A 19,332-nucleotide genomic window follows, 5' to 3' on the forward strand; every position below is an offset into this window, starting at 1 on the left:
CCAACTGGGGTTTGCCGCATTAAAGTCTCCTAGGATCAACAGTGGGCTCTGGCCTGCCATATCGCTGGCTTTTTTGAACAGTGCGTGTATTCTGGGGTTCTTTTGTTTTGGGGGGCTGTACACGTTTATGATGAAAGCGCTGTCATCCGCTGGTCTTTCGGGTACAATTTCTAGTACAGTGTGGTGTACGTCCGTATCCGTTATGTTGGTTTCACAGATTGCCGTAATTGACTTATGCACTAAGGTGACGGCCTTGCCGGAACCGTCTCCGTCATACATCTCGTATCCTGTTATGCTTGTTTTAGCCCTGGCCCCGTATTCTTGGATGGCAATGATGTCCGGCGGTTTTTCTTGGTTCTTTATGAGATGAATTAAATGAGTTTGTTTTTCCTTTATTTCTCTACAGTTCAATTGCCAAATTTTCAAGCTTCCTTTCTTGTTTAGCCTTGTGTGTTTGCCGTTAGACATTTTGTATTCTTGCTTCCTGCTCGTCGGAATGGATCGGCCTATTGCTCATGTGTTCTCTCATGCGTTTGCTGTGTGCTTCCTTCGTTGTAGTCGCTAGTTTCCCTTTAATGTAGTTGTATTTTCCGTCCATTTTCTCCAGGTCTTCACTGAATTTGACATGGTGTTTCATTATTGCTAGCAAAGTTGCTCTCACCATCTCCTGACCGAGTTCTTCGATTTCTTGTAGCTGGTGTTGTGCCTCCTTTATGGCGGCCACTTCTGCGGATTCTGTTTTTACTTGATCGACCTCCGTGATAGACATGTGGAAGCTGCGACTAGACGTCATAACACTCACGCGCCCACCACTGATCTCCACAGGTGGCTGGATGCCGCATTCCCGTTTACCCAGACGAGCGCGAGTGAAGCCACCGGAAGTTGGACGGCTTGTCCAAGAAGTTGGGTGTCTGCTGTGTATTTCAATGCAAAAAGTCGCGTCTTTCACCTTTTCGTCCTCAGTTTTCTGTGCTCTTCTCGTGTAATGTCTGCTGTTGTATGAAAGGAACAAGAAAGCTGAACGCGAGAAATGTGAGCATTGTATGCAGAACCCTGTAATTTCAGAGGAACAGAAGAAAACAGGCATGCAGGTCTCGCCATGCCTCGGCAAAGGGGTACGTGCATTAAGCACTACGTTCTTGCCTGGTTATTGTCTTCCGAGCGTGAAGGAGCAACCTGGATCGCACAAACCCCACTGATGACAGCCCCTGCCATCGCTGGGCATTGGTAGGGTGGCTAGCATTTGCCTATCACTGCGCCAGGAGTGGTATGAGGACTCCCAGTGATCTACTTATCGTAAATTTGAGAGTGATCGCACGCAGACGGTGGTGGTGGTGGTGAAAACTTTTATTTCATGAAATAGGGTTTGGGAGCCACAGAGTGGCCCCGCTGCATGGTCGACGTCCCTAGTCCGGGACACCGCATGACGAGGCCCCGTCTCTCGCCCGTTTCACCGGAGCCCTTTGGGACTCAAGCGAGGAGCAGTTGAGGAGGGCAGTCTCCCATGCCTCTCGGGAAGGAGTAGGGTAAGGGGGGAGATGGGGATTTTGAGTACATGCCCACACCATGTGGAAGATATCACAGGTCTCCCCACAGTGCGGCCATCGCCCATCCGTGTTAGGATCGTAATGTTTTATGATTACAGGACAGAGTAGAGTACCTGTCTGCAGGCGCCTTAAAGTTCGCTCCTCCGTCTTACTCAGCCCCTTTGCAGGGGCCGGGAAAAGGCGGTGGTTGTCGCTATAATGCGTTATTATTTCCTTGAATCGCAGCAGCGGCTCGTTAGTCTCCGAGCCAGAAGAGCAGGGATGAGGAGCCCGGTGAATAAGCGCTCGGGCAGCCGCGTCAGCGGCCTCATGCCTCGTAAGCCCTGGTGTCGGCGCATCCGGATGGAGTGGTGGGGGAGGGAGGCGCGGGCCGCGGAGGAGGAATACAGTTCTAATGCGAAAGCATTTCTTGGCTCACCAGTGGCGCTCGTCCGAAGAGACGGATCCATAGCCAATCCAACACTAGCCACATAGCAGTCCATATATTGGCCAAACTAGCTGAACAGTCCTTTCTTTGCCAAATAAACAAAAATAAACAAAAATATAAGCAATAATGATGACCAAAATTAGAAAACATTGGAGGGAGAAAGGACAGGGGAAGGCTTTCGCATTTCCGCTCTTAAGCAGCCAAGTGCAATCCTCTAATTTTATTAGACCTCTTTTGTCGTGGTTAGGCGACTGTCGCCTCAGGTGGCCTCCAATAAGGGGCGACATCGAGGACCCAATCTGTGATGCTCGTTGGACTTCTTTGTTTTCGTTGCGCATAATCTTTTCCTCCGTAGGGACGCGACTGCCTTCACGAAGTGAACGCGAAGATCAGAAGGGGTGCGGGGCGGCACGTAGAGCCATGTAGAGGTAGAATCGCTAGCTGTGTGGCATCGGGTTCCATCACGCTACAGCGCGCGGCGACTACGTCCACGAAATGTGCAGGCGAGCTTACGCCTTCTCACACGTAATCAGTCCGAAGTCTCTGCCGACGTCTTGTAAAGCGAAAAACTTTACTACGCCATGTTCCGCGAGTTTCCCTGACTCTGTTGCTCCTGAGTCAGTGGACGCCTGAAGCGCGCTTCGAGTTACGTGGCGTTGGTGAGAGAGATTACAATGTTGTGCCAGAAACGCGGCACTGAAGCTATACACCGTCGACGTAAATGGTTGGTTTATGTGGTTTAACGTCCCAAAGCGCTACTGATTTTAATGCGGCTATTACTTTTCGGGAGATCTCTCTCCTGTATCAAAACGCTCACGGCCGATACCCACCCCCCTGTAAAGGCCTCAATAAGGCAGAGGAGCGTTGGCTACTTCGCCTCTACACCAACACGGTATTGCGCACGGCAGTGCTGAAACATTTCAATTCGGCCTTTTCGGGCGAGTGTCCACTCTGTGGGGAAGTGTTTGCGGACACGTATCACATGGTGTGGGCATGCCCTGCCAATCCTGCTTTCCCACCCCAACCCCACCCCACCCGAGAGGACTGGGAGGCTGCCCTGCTCGGCTGCTCAACTCTCCAGGACCAACGAGCCCTGGTGACAAGAGCCCGGGCCGCTGCGGAGGCCACAGGGGTCCCGGACTAGGGATCCCTCCTAGTGATTGTGAGGGCCGGGCCCTTCAGGCACGGTCCAAGCAATACCTCTCTTGTATATAGTATAAATAAATATTTTACACCAGCACCACCAAAGCGACTAAGGCTATGAGAGACGCCATAGTGAAGGGCTCCGGAAATTTCGACCACCTGGGGTTCCTTAACGTGCACTGACATCGCACAGTACACGGGCCTCCAGAATTTCGCCTCCATCGAAATTCGACCGCCGCGGCTGGGATTGAACCCGCGTCTTTCGGGTCAGCAGCCAAACACCATATGGTTATGAGCTACAGCGGCGGCTCATTGGTAGTAGCTTTGACAACGTTCTATACGTTTGAACTGCCCCCGGGACCCCCGGGGGCAGTGGACGCCTGACATCGCCTCGAGGTTCGTGTCGTTGGTGAGAGAGAGGTGGGCTGCATGCGTTAGCGCTGACAACGTCGTGCCAGACACGCGGCACTGTAGCAATAGGCCCCAGCGTTGATGGGTGAGCAACCTCTCCCGATCAACCATTAACTGGCAGGGTGGGCGCGCTACCTATCCAGTGTCGGGAACGCAGTCAGTGTTACGGACGCCAAGCCAGTTGCCCGATGCACCACAGCTTTCGCTCTCTAGCCAGGTTCAACAGTGCTTAAACTGCAGCTTATTAAGGCGGAAGCCTTTAATGCCTCATCGTTGTAAGCAACAGTTGTTGATAGAAATGTCACGCTTTTCAATTGGTCGAAATGGTCGTGGCGTCACAGTGCGCGATGTTCAAACGGGGCCAATAGTACTTTGGCTAGTAACCATGCAACCAATTAATGGGATCGTATAGGGATGCTCCAAGTAAGTGGCACTGAGTTTAGTTAATTGCTTCATTACCCAATTAGCCTAATTAACCGTTCTGATCAGGCCAGATAAATGAATAAAACCGAGTAGGAAATTGGTCGAGTTCGGGAATCGAACCCCGGACTCCGGAGTGCGAGACGAGCATGCTAACCACTCCGCCATGCCAGCTCGATGGTTTGGAATGAACAAAGGCGCGTCTAGTGAATGCGGTGTCTTCGTTCACTCCCATCTTCCTCCATTCCCGTTATGGCGAGGTTCAGGTGTCCACCGAGATATGCGAGACAGGTACATTTCCTTTACTTAAAAACAATTTTACCGACGAGCAAGGCGTAGAACCGAACGGGCGATTGCGTTCTGTGGACTCCCTGGCAGCGCTGTCGCGTTTCACCCTTAGAGGCGAAGCTCAAGATCTTAACAACACATCAGTGACACAAGCAGCAACACCGCGCTTAAGGCTTTCGCCTCACCGCACTTTAGGTCAACAAAGTGCCCCCCCCCCCCCGCCCCCGAATTTCTTTGAAGCGAAAGCATCGCTACGGGACCTCGGGCTTTCTTTGCGGCGCTTGAGGTTTTCACCTTCAAATGACCTTGATGAGCTTTAAGCTACGAAACCAATGGACCGGGAGCTTGGAAAGCAAAGGAAATGCGCATAACTGCGCTCTTGGAAGAGTGGACACCTCAGTCGTGCTCTAAGCTACGTGACGTGGCGGTAGTGACAGATGCGCGCTGCATGCGTTGGCATTGACGTAGTGGCAGAAACGCGGCACTGAAGCCATAGGCCGTAAGCGAAAGCTGAAATTGGTAAATTGGTTTTTGAGGAAAGAAAATGGCGCAGTATCTCTCAAATATCTCGGTGGACACCTGAACCACGCCGTAAGGTAAGGGAGGAAGGTGGGAGTGAGAGAAGAAAGAGAGAAAGAGGTGCCGGAATGGAGGTCCCGGAATAATTTCGACCACCTGGGGATGTTTGACGTCCACTGACATCGCACAGCACACTGGTGGTGGAGGAGACTGCCCCCCCCCCCCCCCCGGATAAAAGTCTAAACAATAGGGAGGCAATCGCATGGCGACGCCTCCAAGCTGGGAACTTCGTAATCCCGGTCTGGGTATATCATGTTCATAGAGATAACAAAGAAGACGATAAGTGCAAGCACTGTGGGGCGAGAGGGATCCTCGACCACATAATCTGGGAATGCGCTAGCTCCCCAGGGGCTAACGAAATCATAAATTGTAGAGAAACCTGGAAAGCCCTGCTGCGGAGCTAGGCCCTGCTTCACAGCAACAAGCCATCCGCCTGGCGGAAGAAGCCGCGCGGAATCAAGACCTCTTCGCCTGCTTCTAATCGCGGAGGTCCCGGCCCACGTCACCAAGGCCTGCGTGCCGGGGACGGGGAGTAGGGGGCTTCCTTATCTGGCGGAAAATAAAGTTGATATCATCATCATCACAACACAAGGACGCCTTTTGCGTTTCGCCTCCATCGAAACGCGCCCGTCGCGGTCGGGTTCGAACCGACTCGGTGGACGAGCGCCTTAACCACTGAGCCACGGCGGCGGGACGCGAAAGCTTCATTACGGTACCTAGAGCAGCTTTCGCCGTACGACCATTTTTCACCTTCAAATGACCTTGAGCTTCGAAAGCAAAAGAAAGGCGCAGAACTGGCCCCCTGGGACAGGGTACACGTTAGTCGCGCTTGAAGGTGAACCCTCTTCGTTAGAACCCTCTTCGTTAGCCTCCACGTTTCTGCCCCATAGGTAAGTACCGGTAGATACGGCTATTGTATACTTCTATCTTGAGGGATATTGGTAAACTGCCATTCATGGTCTGAGAGACGGTGAAATCCTAATTCATTATTGCGACAGCCACCGTCTCTACCCAGTACCTGCCAAGTGGCTGTGTAAGGCGGAGGAGCGAACTCTGCGGCGCCTGCAGACAGGAACTCTTCTCTGTTCTGCCATAGCAAAACACTTCGATCCGAACACAGATGGGCGCTGCCCGCACTGTGGAGAGTCCCAAAGGGCTCTAGTAAAGCGGGCGCGAGACGGGGCCGCGTCGTGCGGTGTCCCGGACTGAGGATACCGACGATGTAGCAGGGTTTTTTTGACCTTCAAACTCTTTGCATATTAAAGTTTTTCTCCACCACCACCACCCCAATCTTATCACTCTCACGATCCCGATCAGCATTCACTACCTGCCCTAAGAACACATATTGCCTTACTACTTCCAGCACCTCGCTACTAATTGCGAACTGCGGACGTCATACAGCAATGGACGCCTTTTGCGTTTGAGGATTGAAAATTAGTTTTGAGGAAAGGAAGTGATGCAGTAACTCTCGCTTATCTCGGTGGACACCCAAACCGAGCCGTAAGGGAAGGGATGAAGGAGGGAGTGAAAGAAGAAAGAGGTGCCGTAGTGGAGGTCTCCGGTTAACTTGCCTCCATCGAAACGCGGTCGCCGCGTATGAGTGGAACTCCAATAGGGTGCCTCTTCCTTCCTTCTTTCACTCCGTCCTTCACCTCTCCACTGACGGCGCGGTTCGGGTGTCTACCTAGATGTGCAGCAGTGGCTACGTCTTTCCGTTCCTCAAAACCAATTTCCGTGAGTGAGGTGGAACTGAGGAGGGTGACACAGAAGACTGACGCCAGTGGGAAACAGAAAGGAGAGAGAGAGAAGGAAAGCACGTGTTCACGCGGTGCACCGCTGACGTGGCCATCCCACAGAGCAGTCATCCACCTAACCAGACGCGTCTCCAACGTCAGTTCGGGAGGAGGCCAGTGCGCATTGTGCGGGGCCTGAGACCGGCCTTCATTAGAAGGCGCGTCGGGGGCTCCTCGAAGCTAACGGAGGTACTCTGACGGACACCTGGAGTTATGCGTGCGACAAGCAACAGCTTTCCACAGCGGCTGTCACTGCGGCGGATCGACACGTCATCGCATAAGGTGAGGACTGCGGGGTCCGCTAGTAATGGGAAACGATACCATCTACAAGGGCTGCGATGGGAAGCAGGTGCGTCCACAGCGAGACATGGTTACTCCGGTGCAGTATGGTTTGAGCATCTGGTCATCATTCAGCAGCCTGCGTTTTCATTTGCTCGGCGATCACAGCGTTCTCTGTTTGGGCGCAGTTGCGTTGCAGAGTTGGTCGGATTACTCCTCTATAAAGTTTAGCCGATGAACACTCTGCGTCTGACTCAATCTATGTCCGCTAACGAGATGTAGCCGGCATTTGCGTGCGCGACCTGATTCAGTACCGCGTGCTTCTGCTTCAAGGTATTCAAGTGGGGGGGTCGAGGCTTTCGCTAAGCCTAATGACCTAAAGTTGCTCAAGATGGCAGCGATTAACTTCCCCGCCGCCCCGTCGGTCGGAGAGGCTACGGCGACCACATGGACAAGCCTTTGGTACAAGGCCTAGCGTCGAGAAGCGCCGCGTTCTACTGAAATATCAAGAACGCTGTCCATTGATGCATATCGATGAAAAGGTTTAGATTAAAAGAATGTCGTGTTTAAAAATAGCATTGAGATGGCGAATACGTTTTTCGGAATCTGTCCGCTGTCCTGGCCCCTTTTCGGGGACGGGTGACCGTACCGTAGGCGTAGTGGTTGTGACTGTTCTAGCAGTTTTTACGAGTTCATCCAGCGCCTTCGAGTTCACTCATGAAATACAGACGACCTTCATTACATACGCCGTGAGGCAGAAGAACGTAAACACATCTATTATGAAATAACCGCGGAAACGCTCGTGTAGCGTCCCGTCGGTAAGCCGTCGATGCCGACGCATGGAACGCGTACGGCGCTGCTGTCACGGCCATTGCATGAATATTTACCAGAATTCCAGTTTGACGACTGGCCAGCGAGTAGTGGGTGATGCCATAGCGCACCTTTTGTCCGCTCTGAGAGACTTTGCCAATACGTGTGCATCTCTGCCCGCGGAGATTTCTACTGTCTTCGGCGTGCCATCTCCGCGTGCCCGGGAGCGACCGGTGCTGGACGGCTCCAACTTGTCATTCTCCGCATTGCAGTTCAACACGAACAGACGGTGCAGTTCGCGGGCGTCTATTCGCAGCCGAGTGCAAATCTGTTCTCGGTAACGGTTGCCGGCCGTCGCCGCAAGTTATGGGACGATATACTGATTGTGAATGATACACCGTGGAATGAATCTGGGAATTAGTACGCATACATCTGAGACTGAGAATGAAACGCCACCGACCGAAAATGGAACTCGATCGACCGGAAGTGGAACGCTTCCTTCTGAAACTGACACTGAGTTTTGAGCGCTGCCGAATGTGATTGGGATTCAAACGCTACTGAAACGGAACTGAACGCTGCCGCCTGGGATTGGAACGCTGCCGCCTGAGAAAAAGGCGCTGCCGACTAGGGGAGAGGCGCTGCCGATTAAGAAGCTGGTGGGAAATTTCTGGCGTGAATTGTGATAGTATGGCGTTTCTTGAAATATCTGGTTAGATAGAAGCGGTGTGCACTGCACCGGAATTATTGTCGGAAATGTGTAGCTCGAAGGCATCTGCCGAGCTTAATCCACCGAGATATGAGAGAGACAGGCGTCATTTCCTTTCCTTAAAACGAATTTTCTTTTCATTTTCCTTCCCTTACGGCGCGGTTCCGGTGTCCACCGAGATATGAGAGTTTCCTGGCACACTGTTTGTCTCTTATCTATTTTTTATTTCTGATATTTTATTTCATTTCTTTTTATTCTCGTTTCTGTGCTTATTTTCCTTCTTTTTTTATTACGGAGTCGGTGGCCACCTGTGCTGCGCGTGACGTTGTTCGGTTGCCAGGATGGGCCGCGTGAGCGGGCACCCAGATTTGGATTGGGCGAGAGGGGAAGTCGATGGCCGGGAGTGCAACCCGTCCAACCGCGTAGTTTTAGACCGCCGTCTCGGAGTCACTGAAAATGTGTTCCGCGGAGGTCTGCGTGATGGCAAAGGCAGAAAATTCAGTCCCCTTGCACTTTGGCACTTTGGCTCTCTAAAGTGCTGCAAGGCGAAAGCGTTTCTTGGCCACTGTTTGTTTTAAGCATGAAATGCTTTTAGCCCCCGTTGTCGGCAGTATGGTGACGTCACGCCGAGACCGAGAGCCATCATCCGGGCACTGAAATCCACTCATCCGGGCATTGAAATCCACTCATACGGGCATTGAAATCCACTCATACGGGCATTGAAATCCACTCATACGGGCATTGAAATCCACTCATACGGGCATTGAAATCCAATCATACGGGCACTGAATTCCAGTCATCCGGGCTCTGAAACGAGAACATCCGGGCACCGTACGAGACTTAACGAGATTTAACGAGACTCTGTAAGCCCTCCTACGCGACCAGCATGCAAGCGCCGGTTGGTCTCCAAAGGAGTCGCAAAAAATAACTGCTGCCAGTGCCTTCTCAATGTTTATCAAGATATCAGTGGCTGTGCGTTTGATAATGCACGGAATTATAATTTCCGATTTCTAATAACGCGTGCAAAAAGCACATAAATGCCACGATACACGTCGTTGTCATACGTGATCTCTTAGGGGCTTCGCGCATCGAAGCAAAGCCGCGCAGGCGCATAGGGGCCCGGGGGAGAAGCGCTGCGTTCAAAGGGCAAGGCATCGCGCCGAACGGGTGGTGGCGTTCCTCCCTCCCATTACGGTGCGGTTCGGGTGTCCACCGAGATGGCAGAGAATTACTGCGCCATTTCCTTTCCTCAAAAAACCTTGCGTTCAAATGGCAAGGCATCGCGCTGAACGGGTGGTGGCGTTCCTCCCTTCCTGTACGGTGCGGTTCGGGTGTCCACCGAGATGACATTAGGCCCGTAAACATTTCATGCTTACTCTTCTCTCGGTTACGGGAGAGGCAGAGAATTTTTATTTACTTTCTCATTTTTCATATTTTGTTTTTCATTTATTTTTTTGCTCCTTTTCTTAATTATATTGTTTTTATTTTTATTTTCACATCTCATTTCTACTTTGTTTTTATTTTTGTTTATTTTTTGTTTTCTTTCCTTGACTTTACTCCTTTTATTTTATTTGTGAAGCCCATGCATTCACTAGATGCGCCTTTATTCATGCTGGAACCTTGAGCCTTTTAAGCAGTGACGCCGAAAGGCGGACGAATCTGCCGACGCGTCTGTCGACACGGCTGCCGACGCGTCTGTCGACACTCCTGCCGACGCGTCTGTCGACACTCCTGCCGACGTGTCTGTCGACACGGCTGTCGACGCGGCTGCTAACGACAGTATGAGGCATTAAAGGCTTTCGCCTTAATAGTTGCCTCCTCGGCGTCTGCAGAGGTCGAAGTGTAGACTGAGGCAGTAAGAGTGGGTTGGATAGAGTTGTCAGTGACTGCAAGGGTGTGGGCTGGGTAGCGGCTGTACGGGGCGGCATCCACATAAGCAACGGCAGGTTTCCGACCGTACTCACGCCAGAGCGCGGAGGTTCGCGCTGATCTGCGGGAGGGGTGGCGTTCAGGACGCATTTCTTAGGGAGGGGATGGACGGTTAGTAGGGAGGAGACTTGGGGAGGGATGGGCAGTGTGGTGGGAAGGGGGATAAGACGGGAGAGCTTAGGGGTGGAGAGAAGTGCGCGACCCGGGCAGGTGCGGGAGAGACGAGGAGCTGGACCGTACGATGGGCCTCCGTCAGCTTCGTAAAGGATTGGATTGGATTGGAAAACTTTATTCACCGGCAAAAAGTGATTTAAGGTGAGTTCTTGGTCGCGCTAGATGGCCGTCAGCCCGTGGCTTACGGCGACCTCGTTGGCTCGCTCCACTGCCCGGAGTTGGATCCCCGGGTCGGAGCTGAGCAGCACGGCCTCCCACTGCTCGGAAGTTAGGAGCTGAATTAGGTCCGGGGGAGGTGGATCCTCTGGACAGTTCCACAGGATGTGGTCTAGTGTGGCTCTGTCGCCGCACTTGATACATTGGGGGGAGTATTGCCCGGGGTACATGAGCGAAAGTACCGCCGGGTTCGGGTGGGAATGGGTTTGCAAGCGACGCCAGGTGGTCTCCTGGGTCTTCGTGAGCGATTTATGCGGTGGAGGGAAGATGCGTCTTTCGAGGCGAAAGTGGTGTGTTATGTCGTGAAACGAGTTCATGCCATCCCTCGAGAAACTCGAGTCAGAGGAGCCCACTGCCCGGCCGACGAAACCTCGGGCGTAATCGTGGGCTGCCTCGTTCCCCGGGTTGCCCGAGTGGGCTGGAACCCATAACAACTCGATCTCCCTTGCGGGGGTGTGGCGGGTGCTTTTGAGGATTTGGAGGGAAATGGGGGAGACGCGGCCCCTCGCAAAGTTGCGTATGGCTGCTTTGGAATCGCTGAAAATAATGTCAGCTGATGTGTTGGCTATGGCTAATGCAATTGCCGCTGCCTCCGCCGTCTCGGAGGAGGTGGTGTGTATCGTGGCGGCTGTTAGGGGCGAACCGGTCCCGGTCACTGCGCCTATCGCGTACGCTTTGTGCGGTGTTAGATATTCCGCCGCGTCCACGTAAGCGGCCGCGGGGTAGTCCTTGTATTTGGCGTGTAAGGCGCGGGCTCTCGCCTTGCGCCTTCCCTCGTGGTGCGTAGGGTGCATGTTCTTAGGTAGGGGTTTGACAGTGAGCATTATGTGTACTTCGGGGAAGAGTTGTTTCGAGTCCTCGGTTAGGGGTTCGGCGTTTATCTTTATACGGTGCAGGATGGCCCTACCTGCCTTGGATCGCGTGAGACGTGCATACTGGGAAGTGAGGTGTGCTTCGCACAGTTCGGGTAGCGTGTTGTTTATGCCAAGGGCTAGCAATCTGTCGGTAGGCGTGTTGTGCGGTAGACTGAGCGCTGTCTTGTAAGCTTGACGGATGAGGCACTCTATCTTGATCTTTTCCGCTTGATAGAGGTGCAGGTACGGTAGAGTGTACACGAACCTACTGAGGACGAATGCTTGGATCAGTCGGCAGAGGTCGTTCTCCCTCATGCCGCGTCTCTTGTTTGCTATTCGTCGTATGAGCCGGGTGGTTTGATTGACCGTGGCGGTCAGTTTGCCTATCGTTTTGCTATTCCTGCGGTTGCTCTCAATGAGCATCCCGAGAATTCTAATGGTAGATACTTCCCTGATAGGGTGTCCTCCTACATTTATGTGTAGTGAACGTGGGGGTGCCTGGCCTGTGAGGCTGCCTCTCGGTCTGTCTCTGAGCACAAGCAATTCTGATTTTGGATGCGAGCATTCGAGCCCCGCGCCAGAGGCATGCGACTCGATTACGTTGACGGCCTCCTGCAGCGTCTCCTCTATTTGGCCGTCACTGCCCGTGGACATCCACAGGGTGATGTCGCCCGCGTATAAGCTGTGTTGTAGACCCTCGATTGCAGCCAGTTTCGGGGGTAGCGTGATTAGGGAGAGGTTGAATAGGATGGGCGAGAGGACCGAGCCTTGCGGCGTGCCTCTGCTTCCTAGGGGGATGGGATCGGACGTGAGACCTCCGAGCGATAGCTCAGCCGTTCTCTCCGAGAGGAAAGAGCGAACGTAATTGAACGTTCTCTCCCCTGGGTCGATGCGCGAGAGGTTCGTGAGAATGGCTTCGTGTGAAACGTTGTCGAAGGCCTTTTTTAGGTCTAAACCTAAGATGGCCTTCGTGCCTTTCCTGTATGAAGGGTCTAGGACGTCTCTCGAGAGTTGGAGCATGACGTCTTGCGTGGATAGGTTCGCTCTGAATCCTACCATCGTGTGTGGGATGAGGTCGCGGTCCTCCGCGTAGCTTTGTAGCCTGTTGAGGATAACGTGCTCCATTAGCTCCCACGCACGATGTTAAGGATATGGGGCGGAGGTTTTCTATAGAGAGTTTTTTGCCTGGTTTCGAGATGAATGTGACCCTGGCGTGTTTCCATACCTGCGGGATCTCGCCTTCCCCCCAGTACGAATTCATCAAGTCTGTCAGTGCCGTCACCGACGTCAGGTTTAAGTTTCTGAGTGTCTTATTGGTTACTCCATCTGGTCCCGCAGCAGAGGTGGTGCGGAGTTTGCCGAGTGCAAACCACACTTCGGCGTCCGTGATGTCCGCGTCTAGGGTCTCGTTAAGGAGTCCCTCGTACGCGGGAAGCGGGTCTGTGTGTGACGTGTTAAGGTAACGGTTTCGCAGGTCTGCAAGCAGCTCTGCGTTCGTGCCTTGGTGTTGGTGTATGAGCTGTGCAAGTTGATCACGTTGTGTGGACTTCGTCTGCGTGGGATCTAGCAGGTGCCGGAGCAGGAGCCATGTTTTCTTGCTTCCCAGTTGTCCGGTTAGATTGTCGCAGATCTGTCCCCATTGTTGTTTCTCCAGTTCTAGCGTGTATGCTTCGATCTGTCTTTCTAGCTGCGCTGCTCGGCGTCTGAGCTGTCTGTTGTGACGCTGGGTCTTCCAGCGTTTGAGTATGCTGGCGTTCGCCTCCCACATGTGCAGGAGTTTCATGTCCGTGGTTTGATGTGGGTCCGTGGTTTGTGTGTCTACCGTGGTGGCTGACACCCCGGCGGCCGAAGTGCAACGATCTCCAACCCCCTTAGCAGTGAACCCCGAAGAATTAAGAGCTTTCATGCAGCGCATGGATGATTTCATGATTCGCACCGAAGGACAGTTCCGCCAAACTCATGCAAGATTAGATGCCATGCAGGTCCAACTCAACCTGTCAGAACAGAACGTCACATTACTACAGCAAAAAGTTGCGTTGCAGGACCAAAGTTTCCGTAACCACGTCAAAAGTCAAAATACGCAACGAATAACAAACGAGGCCCGGGACAGGCTCATACACGAGCGCCGTTTCGGAACTGAAGGCTCCAATCAGAACAATGCCCAAGACCATGGCTAAACAAACTCCACTAGAAATCTGGCAATGGAACTGCAGGGGGTACCGCCAAAAGCAGGGACTCCTAATGCAGTTTTTACATACGCAAGGCTCCACACCCGATATAATAGCTTTACAGGAAACTAACACGACACCGTCACTCAGGGGATATACGTGCTACGATAGCGGACGCACGGCAACCTTGGTCAGCAAAAAGTTGGTAGCCATAGCCCATGACCCAATTCCCAACACCAAAATTGAACACTTAGTGACGGAAATTATTCCCAAAAAGAAGCGTAAGGAAAAGAGTGTCTTTATCATAAACCTCTATAGCCCGCCTCGCCAGCGGGACGCGAATTTTGATACACTCTTTCTAGGGGCCAGCAAACTTGCGAAAAGCAACTCGTTGCTCATTGTAGGCGACTTCAACGCTCGCGGACAGCGATGGGGATACCCCACTAATAATCACAAAGGTATACAGGTCGAGGACGCGGCGGAAGCGATCCAATGTACCCTCTTAACAGACCAACTTCAACCCACGCGCCTTGGCACTTCGATCTGCCCGGATACGTGTCCGGACTTAACGTTTGTCAGGTGAGTGAAGCACGCAACGTGGGAGAATCTGCTGGAGAATCTAGGCACTGACCACTATATCCTGAAGACCACGATAGCAGCCACCAACATCAAGCGCAAGCTCGGCACGGCCAAGATCACCAACTGGCCGGCTTTCCGCAAGGCTTGCGCGGACCTGGAAGGGGGGATTACTTCCATAGATGATTGGTGCCAACAACTTAAAGACATCCAGAAGCGGTACACTCAGGAAGTGGATCGCACCGAGCAAACACCAGAGGTGGACCCTCGGCTCATCAGGCTATGGGAGGCACGTCGAGGACTCACCAAGCGCTGGAAGAAGCAGCGCTTTAACAGGAAGCTCAAGCTCAAGATCGCAGAAGTCACCAAGATAGCGGAGGAGTACGCGACCCAACTGGCCAGGCAGAGCTGGCAGCAGTTCAGTATCTCGCTGGACGGCACCCTGAGCACGGCGAAAACGTGGCGTATACTCAAGACACTCCTCGACCCTACCCAAACCAGGGCCGAAAGCGGGAAAGCTACCCGCAGACTCGTCCACACCTTCGAGGGTACCGAAGAGGAACTGCTAGATAAGGCCAAAGAGAAATGCTACGGCATGACCTTGCCTGCGGCATACGCGAAACCATACCTGGGGAAACCGAACACCCGCTTAGACAGGCCGATCACCAGGGAAGAAGTGTTCGCTGCCATAAAGGCATGCACGCGCAACACTGCGGCGGGAGCAGACAAGATCCAGAACGCACTCATACGCAACCTCTGCGACGAGGCGGTCGACCAACTGACCACCTTCCTCAACGGGCACTGGGCCGCAGGAACGGTTCCTGAAGAGTGGAAGCATGCAGAGGTCGTAATGATCCCCAAACCGGGTAAGAAACTCCAGATCGAAAATCTCCGACCTATCTCACTCACCTCCTGCCTAGGCAAGCTCTACGAGCGAGTCGTTACTCGGAGGCTCCAAAGCTACATGGAAGACGAAGACCTGTACCCCCACAGTATGTTCGGCTTCCGAGCCCACCTCTCCACCCAGGACATCCTCTTACAACTCAAAGAGGAAGTCCTCACCAACGTCCCGAGCGTAGGCGAGAACGTGGTTATGGCCCTCGACATCAAAGGAGCCTTTGACAACGTTAGCCACACGGCTGTAATGGAAGGACTTGACAACCTCCACTGCGGCGAGAAGATTCACAGCTACGTGAAGGCCTTTCTCTCCAACCGCACTGCAACGGTTGGGCTCGGAGACCTTCGCAGCGCTAAATTTTCGACCCCCAACAAAGGCACACCTCAAGGGTCCGTCATCTCGCCACTACTTTTCAACGTGGCCATGATCGGCCTCGCGAGACAACTCGAGAAGATCGAAGGCATACAGCACGCAATATACGCTGACGACGTCACGGTCTGGGTGACCACTGGGTCGCTCGGCCAGAAAGAAGAACGACTGCAAGCAGCGGCTACCTGCGTGGAAGAATATGTCAGTGCACGAGGCCTCGCCTGCTCCACCCAAAAATCAGAACTCCTGCGAGTCCACAAAGGGAAACAGAAGGAAGGGTCCCTCAATGTCTCCCTCGAAGGACAGCTAATTCCCGAACGAGACAGAATACGAGTCTTGGGAATGTGGCTGCAGAGCAACCAGCGATGCGGCCATACGCTCGGCCTTCTCAAGCAATCGACCACTCAGGTCGCCAGAATGATCACGCGCGTGTCGCAGAAGCGGAGCGGCATGCGAGAGGGGGATACCCTGCGCCTGGTTCAGAGCCTGGTGGTCAGTCGCGTGGGTTACGCCCTACCGTACTTCAACCTCAACAAAGGAGAAGTGGATAGTGCAGATACCATACTCCGCAAAGCTTACAAGACAGCCCTGCATCTACCAATGAACACCTCCAACGAAAAACTACTGGCTCTTGGAATTCACAACACCTTCGAAGAGATCAAAGAAGCCAAACTGGTCACACAGTTAGCTAGGCTCCAGCAGACTCCTACGGGGCGCTCGCTCCTTAGGCGACTGGGGCTAGGCCGAACGGCGGAATTCGAGAATCGTACTGCGAGCATACCGTATGCAATTCGCCAGACGCTAAAGGTTCGCTCCCTTCCCCGGAACATGGATCCCAACTTGCATGCGGCCCGTAGGGCAGCCCGGGCGAGGTATGTACAACAAAATCTAGCTACAAAATCCACAACGGTATACACGGACGCGGCTCCGTATACAGGAAGCTCACATAACAGCACAGTGGCGGTAGTTATTGATTCGAACTTAAAGGAATTAGCTAGCGCCTCAGTGAGGGATTGCACGGTAACCGAAGGGGAGGAGCTGGCCGTAGCTCTAGCGGCGGTAGCCGGTTATCGAAGCAACATGTCCCTTACCATCCTTACAGATTCGAGAGAAGCGTGCCGTAACTACATGAACGGCCGCATAGGTCGCGCCGCGCTCCGGCTCCTCCAGAGCGCGACCCCACCAAAAGTCACACATAGCATTTACTGGGTGCCAGGACACACCGACATAGCGGGGAACGAACGCGCCGACGAGGTAGCTCGAGGGTATACGAGCCGAGCTTCCTCCCAATCGGACGATCTACCCGACCGAGTCAGCCCTACGTACTCGGACATTCTCAACTACTATAAGGGGTACGGATCCGCTATCCGCCGCCTCATCCTGATCTAAATCAACTAGAGGCAGTGTATTGGCGAAGATTGCAGACAGGAACATTCCCAAACCTGCATATCCTTAGCAAGATTTACCCGACGCAATATCGGGACACTTGCCCGTGGTGTGGCAGCAAACCATCGTTGTACCACATCACGTGGGAATGCAGTAAAAACGACAACTTTCGCAAAGACCCGAGTGCAGAACAGTGGGAGAGCCGGCTCTCCAGCGGCGATCTGGGTTGCCAACAAGGTCTGATCCAGCACGCCCAGCGAGCAGCGAAGCTCAGCGGAGCCCTGGAATAGGGGCACCGACCCTGTGAGAAGAAGGAAGATGGACTTCTTCTTTCTCGTCTGCTACTAGCACCTTTCTAGAGCAATAAAAGTCTTTCCTACCTGAGACGTCCTCTTTGAGCGTGCGAGTCCACTCAGCGAGGTCGTCTATGTGCGTGGGTGCGGTTTGTTCCCGGAGGCGTCTGAACTTGTCCCAGTCTGTGATTCTGGTGCGCGCGGGTGGGGGTTTGTGTGGCGTGGTATTAAAAGTCGTGGATACGATGTAGTGGTCGCTGCCTAGCGTGTGTCCGGTGTTTGACCATTGCGCTTCGCGCACGTTTTTGCTCAGGGTGAGGTCTGGCGATGTGTCCGCACTAACACTATTGCCGATTCGCGTCACCGCTTGGGGGTCGTTTAGAATGGTGATACCTAAGTTTTGGATTGTCTGCCACAGCCTAGTGCCTTTGGGGTTGGTATTGCGATAGCCCCAAGCCGAGTGGTGAGCGTTAAAGTCGCCCACTACTAATAGTTGTGCTCTGGCAGCCAAGCGCGGGACTTTTTGGAGGAGGTCAGGAATTCCCGGCCCCCTGTCTTTTGGCGAGCTGTACAGATTCAGTACGAAGAGGTTGGCATCCCCCTTCTTTCTGGGTACGATTTCGAGGAGCGTGTATTGCGCACTCGAACTATCTATGGTGTGTTGGATCGCGGTTATGTTCCTTTGGACCAGCGTCGCAGTGACCGGGGCTAGATTCGCCGTCGAGTCTGCAGGGGTGAAGGCTTTAAAGCCCGGTTATTTGACCGGGCTATTGGATTCCTGGAGCGCTATAATGTCCGGCTTGTTTGCCGAGTGTTGAATATGAAGCTGCAGGTTGCCCCGCTTGTTGCGGAACCCCCTGCAGTTCCACTGCCATACGTTAATTTGCTGCTGCCGAGGCGCCATGTTGCGGCATTTGGGGAGTTAGTGTTTGAGGTGGGTTTGGGCTGGGTGGGAGTGGGAGTCTAGCTTCAACGGCCGTCAAGCGGTCCGAGAATTGTTGAAAGACTTCATTTAGTCTGTGCGCAAATCTGGCCTCAAACGCCGCGAATCTCAAGTCTAACTCGGCGTTGAGTGCGGATTTGATAATCTCTTCCGAGGCAGTAATCTTTGCGCTGACTTTGTCCATTATGGTGAGTTTGGCTTTGGGTTGCGGTTCCTCCTCATGGGAGGCTTCGGCGGTGCGTTTCTGGCCTGCTTCCACTTCAGTGGGGGCTGGGCGTTTAAGGCTGGCGGGCGCGTCGAGTTCCTTCGCTTTTGTGGGAGGGCTCGGTGTTTGCGTCTGCGTTTTGCGCGTGGGCGTCTGCTGTAAGGGTGGTTGAGGTGTAGGTTTGCTTAAGGGGGTTAGATTGGGTGTAGGTTGGAGACGGTTTTTAAGTTCTGCCATTTCTCGACGCATGGATGCAATTACCTCCTCTAATGTGTTTATTTTTCCTAACAGCTCCTGTTCCCGAGCAGTGGCTTTTGGAGGCCATGGTCGCCCAGCTCACCTGTTTTCCGGAGCGGCTGCTGCTTCTGTCGGAGCGGCTGTAGTCGGCGTTCCTTCAGCTGGCACTCGAATCTTTACTTGAACCGAGCGGTGGATAGGATGTCGATCGGTCGCGGGACTTGCTCTGCTTGCGCTCCTTCGGTGTTTGATTGGAGCGTTCCTTGGAGCGGGACTTGCGAAATTGCAGCTGCTGGTCCGGTTGGGGGGTGGAGCTAGCGTCTTGTTCGTTCTTAGACGGCTGGTGCGGGCGCTTGATGAAGCGGTGTTTGCAGTTCCTCCCGCCCGTCATGTGGGAGCCGTTGCAAACGATGCATTTGGCCGTGCATTTGGGTTCTTCGCCTTCGGGTGGGGCTGGGTGGTTCTCGCCGCATCTGCGGCATAGATGCGTCGCAGGTTTGGGACACACGTCGTTGCGATGGCCCGTCTTGCGGCAGTTAAAGCACGTATCAACGCGGCTGTGGAAGGGGAAGCAATTGAAGAGGCCTGCCCTGAAGCATATCGAGCGGGGGACTTTGCTTCCGGCGAAGGTGATCACGATAGAGGTCGACCTGCCGAGGCGGCGGGCCGCCACCACGGGAA

The 19,332-nt window shown here is 53.5% G+C and overlaps 2 protein-coding genes across 36 annotated transcripts in view; both read left to right on the plus strand.

Annotated features, from left to right (window-relative positions):
• LOC149347888 (uncharacterized) overlaps positions 1-19,332 on the plus strand; it is a 356,391-nt gene that overhangs the window by 122,057 nt on the left and 215,002 nt on the right. For 32 of the 35 annotated variants that reach the window (XM_089587659.1, XM_089587661.1, XM_089587665.1 and 29 more), the window contains exon 1: positions 6,688-6,890. The exons of 2 other annotated variants lie outside the window; for them this stretch is intronic. In XM_089587659.1, the coding sequence (XP_089443785.1) occupies positions 6,822-6,890 (69 nt within the window). In that variant the 5' untranslated portion in view covers positions 6,688-6,821. Of the gene's footprint in view, positions 1-6,687; positions 6,891-19,332 lie in introns of those variants that run through there. One more of the 35 variants, XM_089587675.1, reaches the window with a different exon arrangement.
• LOC149347892 (uncharacterized) overlaps positions 1-19,332 on the plus strand; it is a 72,209-nt gene that overhangs the window by 42,100 nt on the left and 10,777 nt on the right. The gene's annotated exons all lie outside the window — the stretch shown is intronic.

The sequence above is a fragment of the Amblyomma mixtum genome, chromosome 4, assembly GCF_055824585.1.
Source record: "Amblyomma mixtum isolate Tamu chromosome 4, ASM5582458v1, whole genome shotgun sequence".
Lineage (NCBI taxonomy): Eukaryota > Metazoa > Arthropoda > Arachnida > Ixodida > Ixodidae > Amblyomma > Amblyomma mixtum.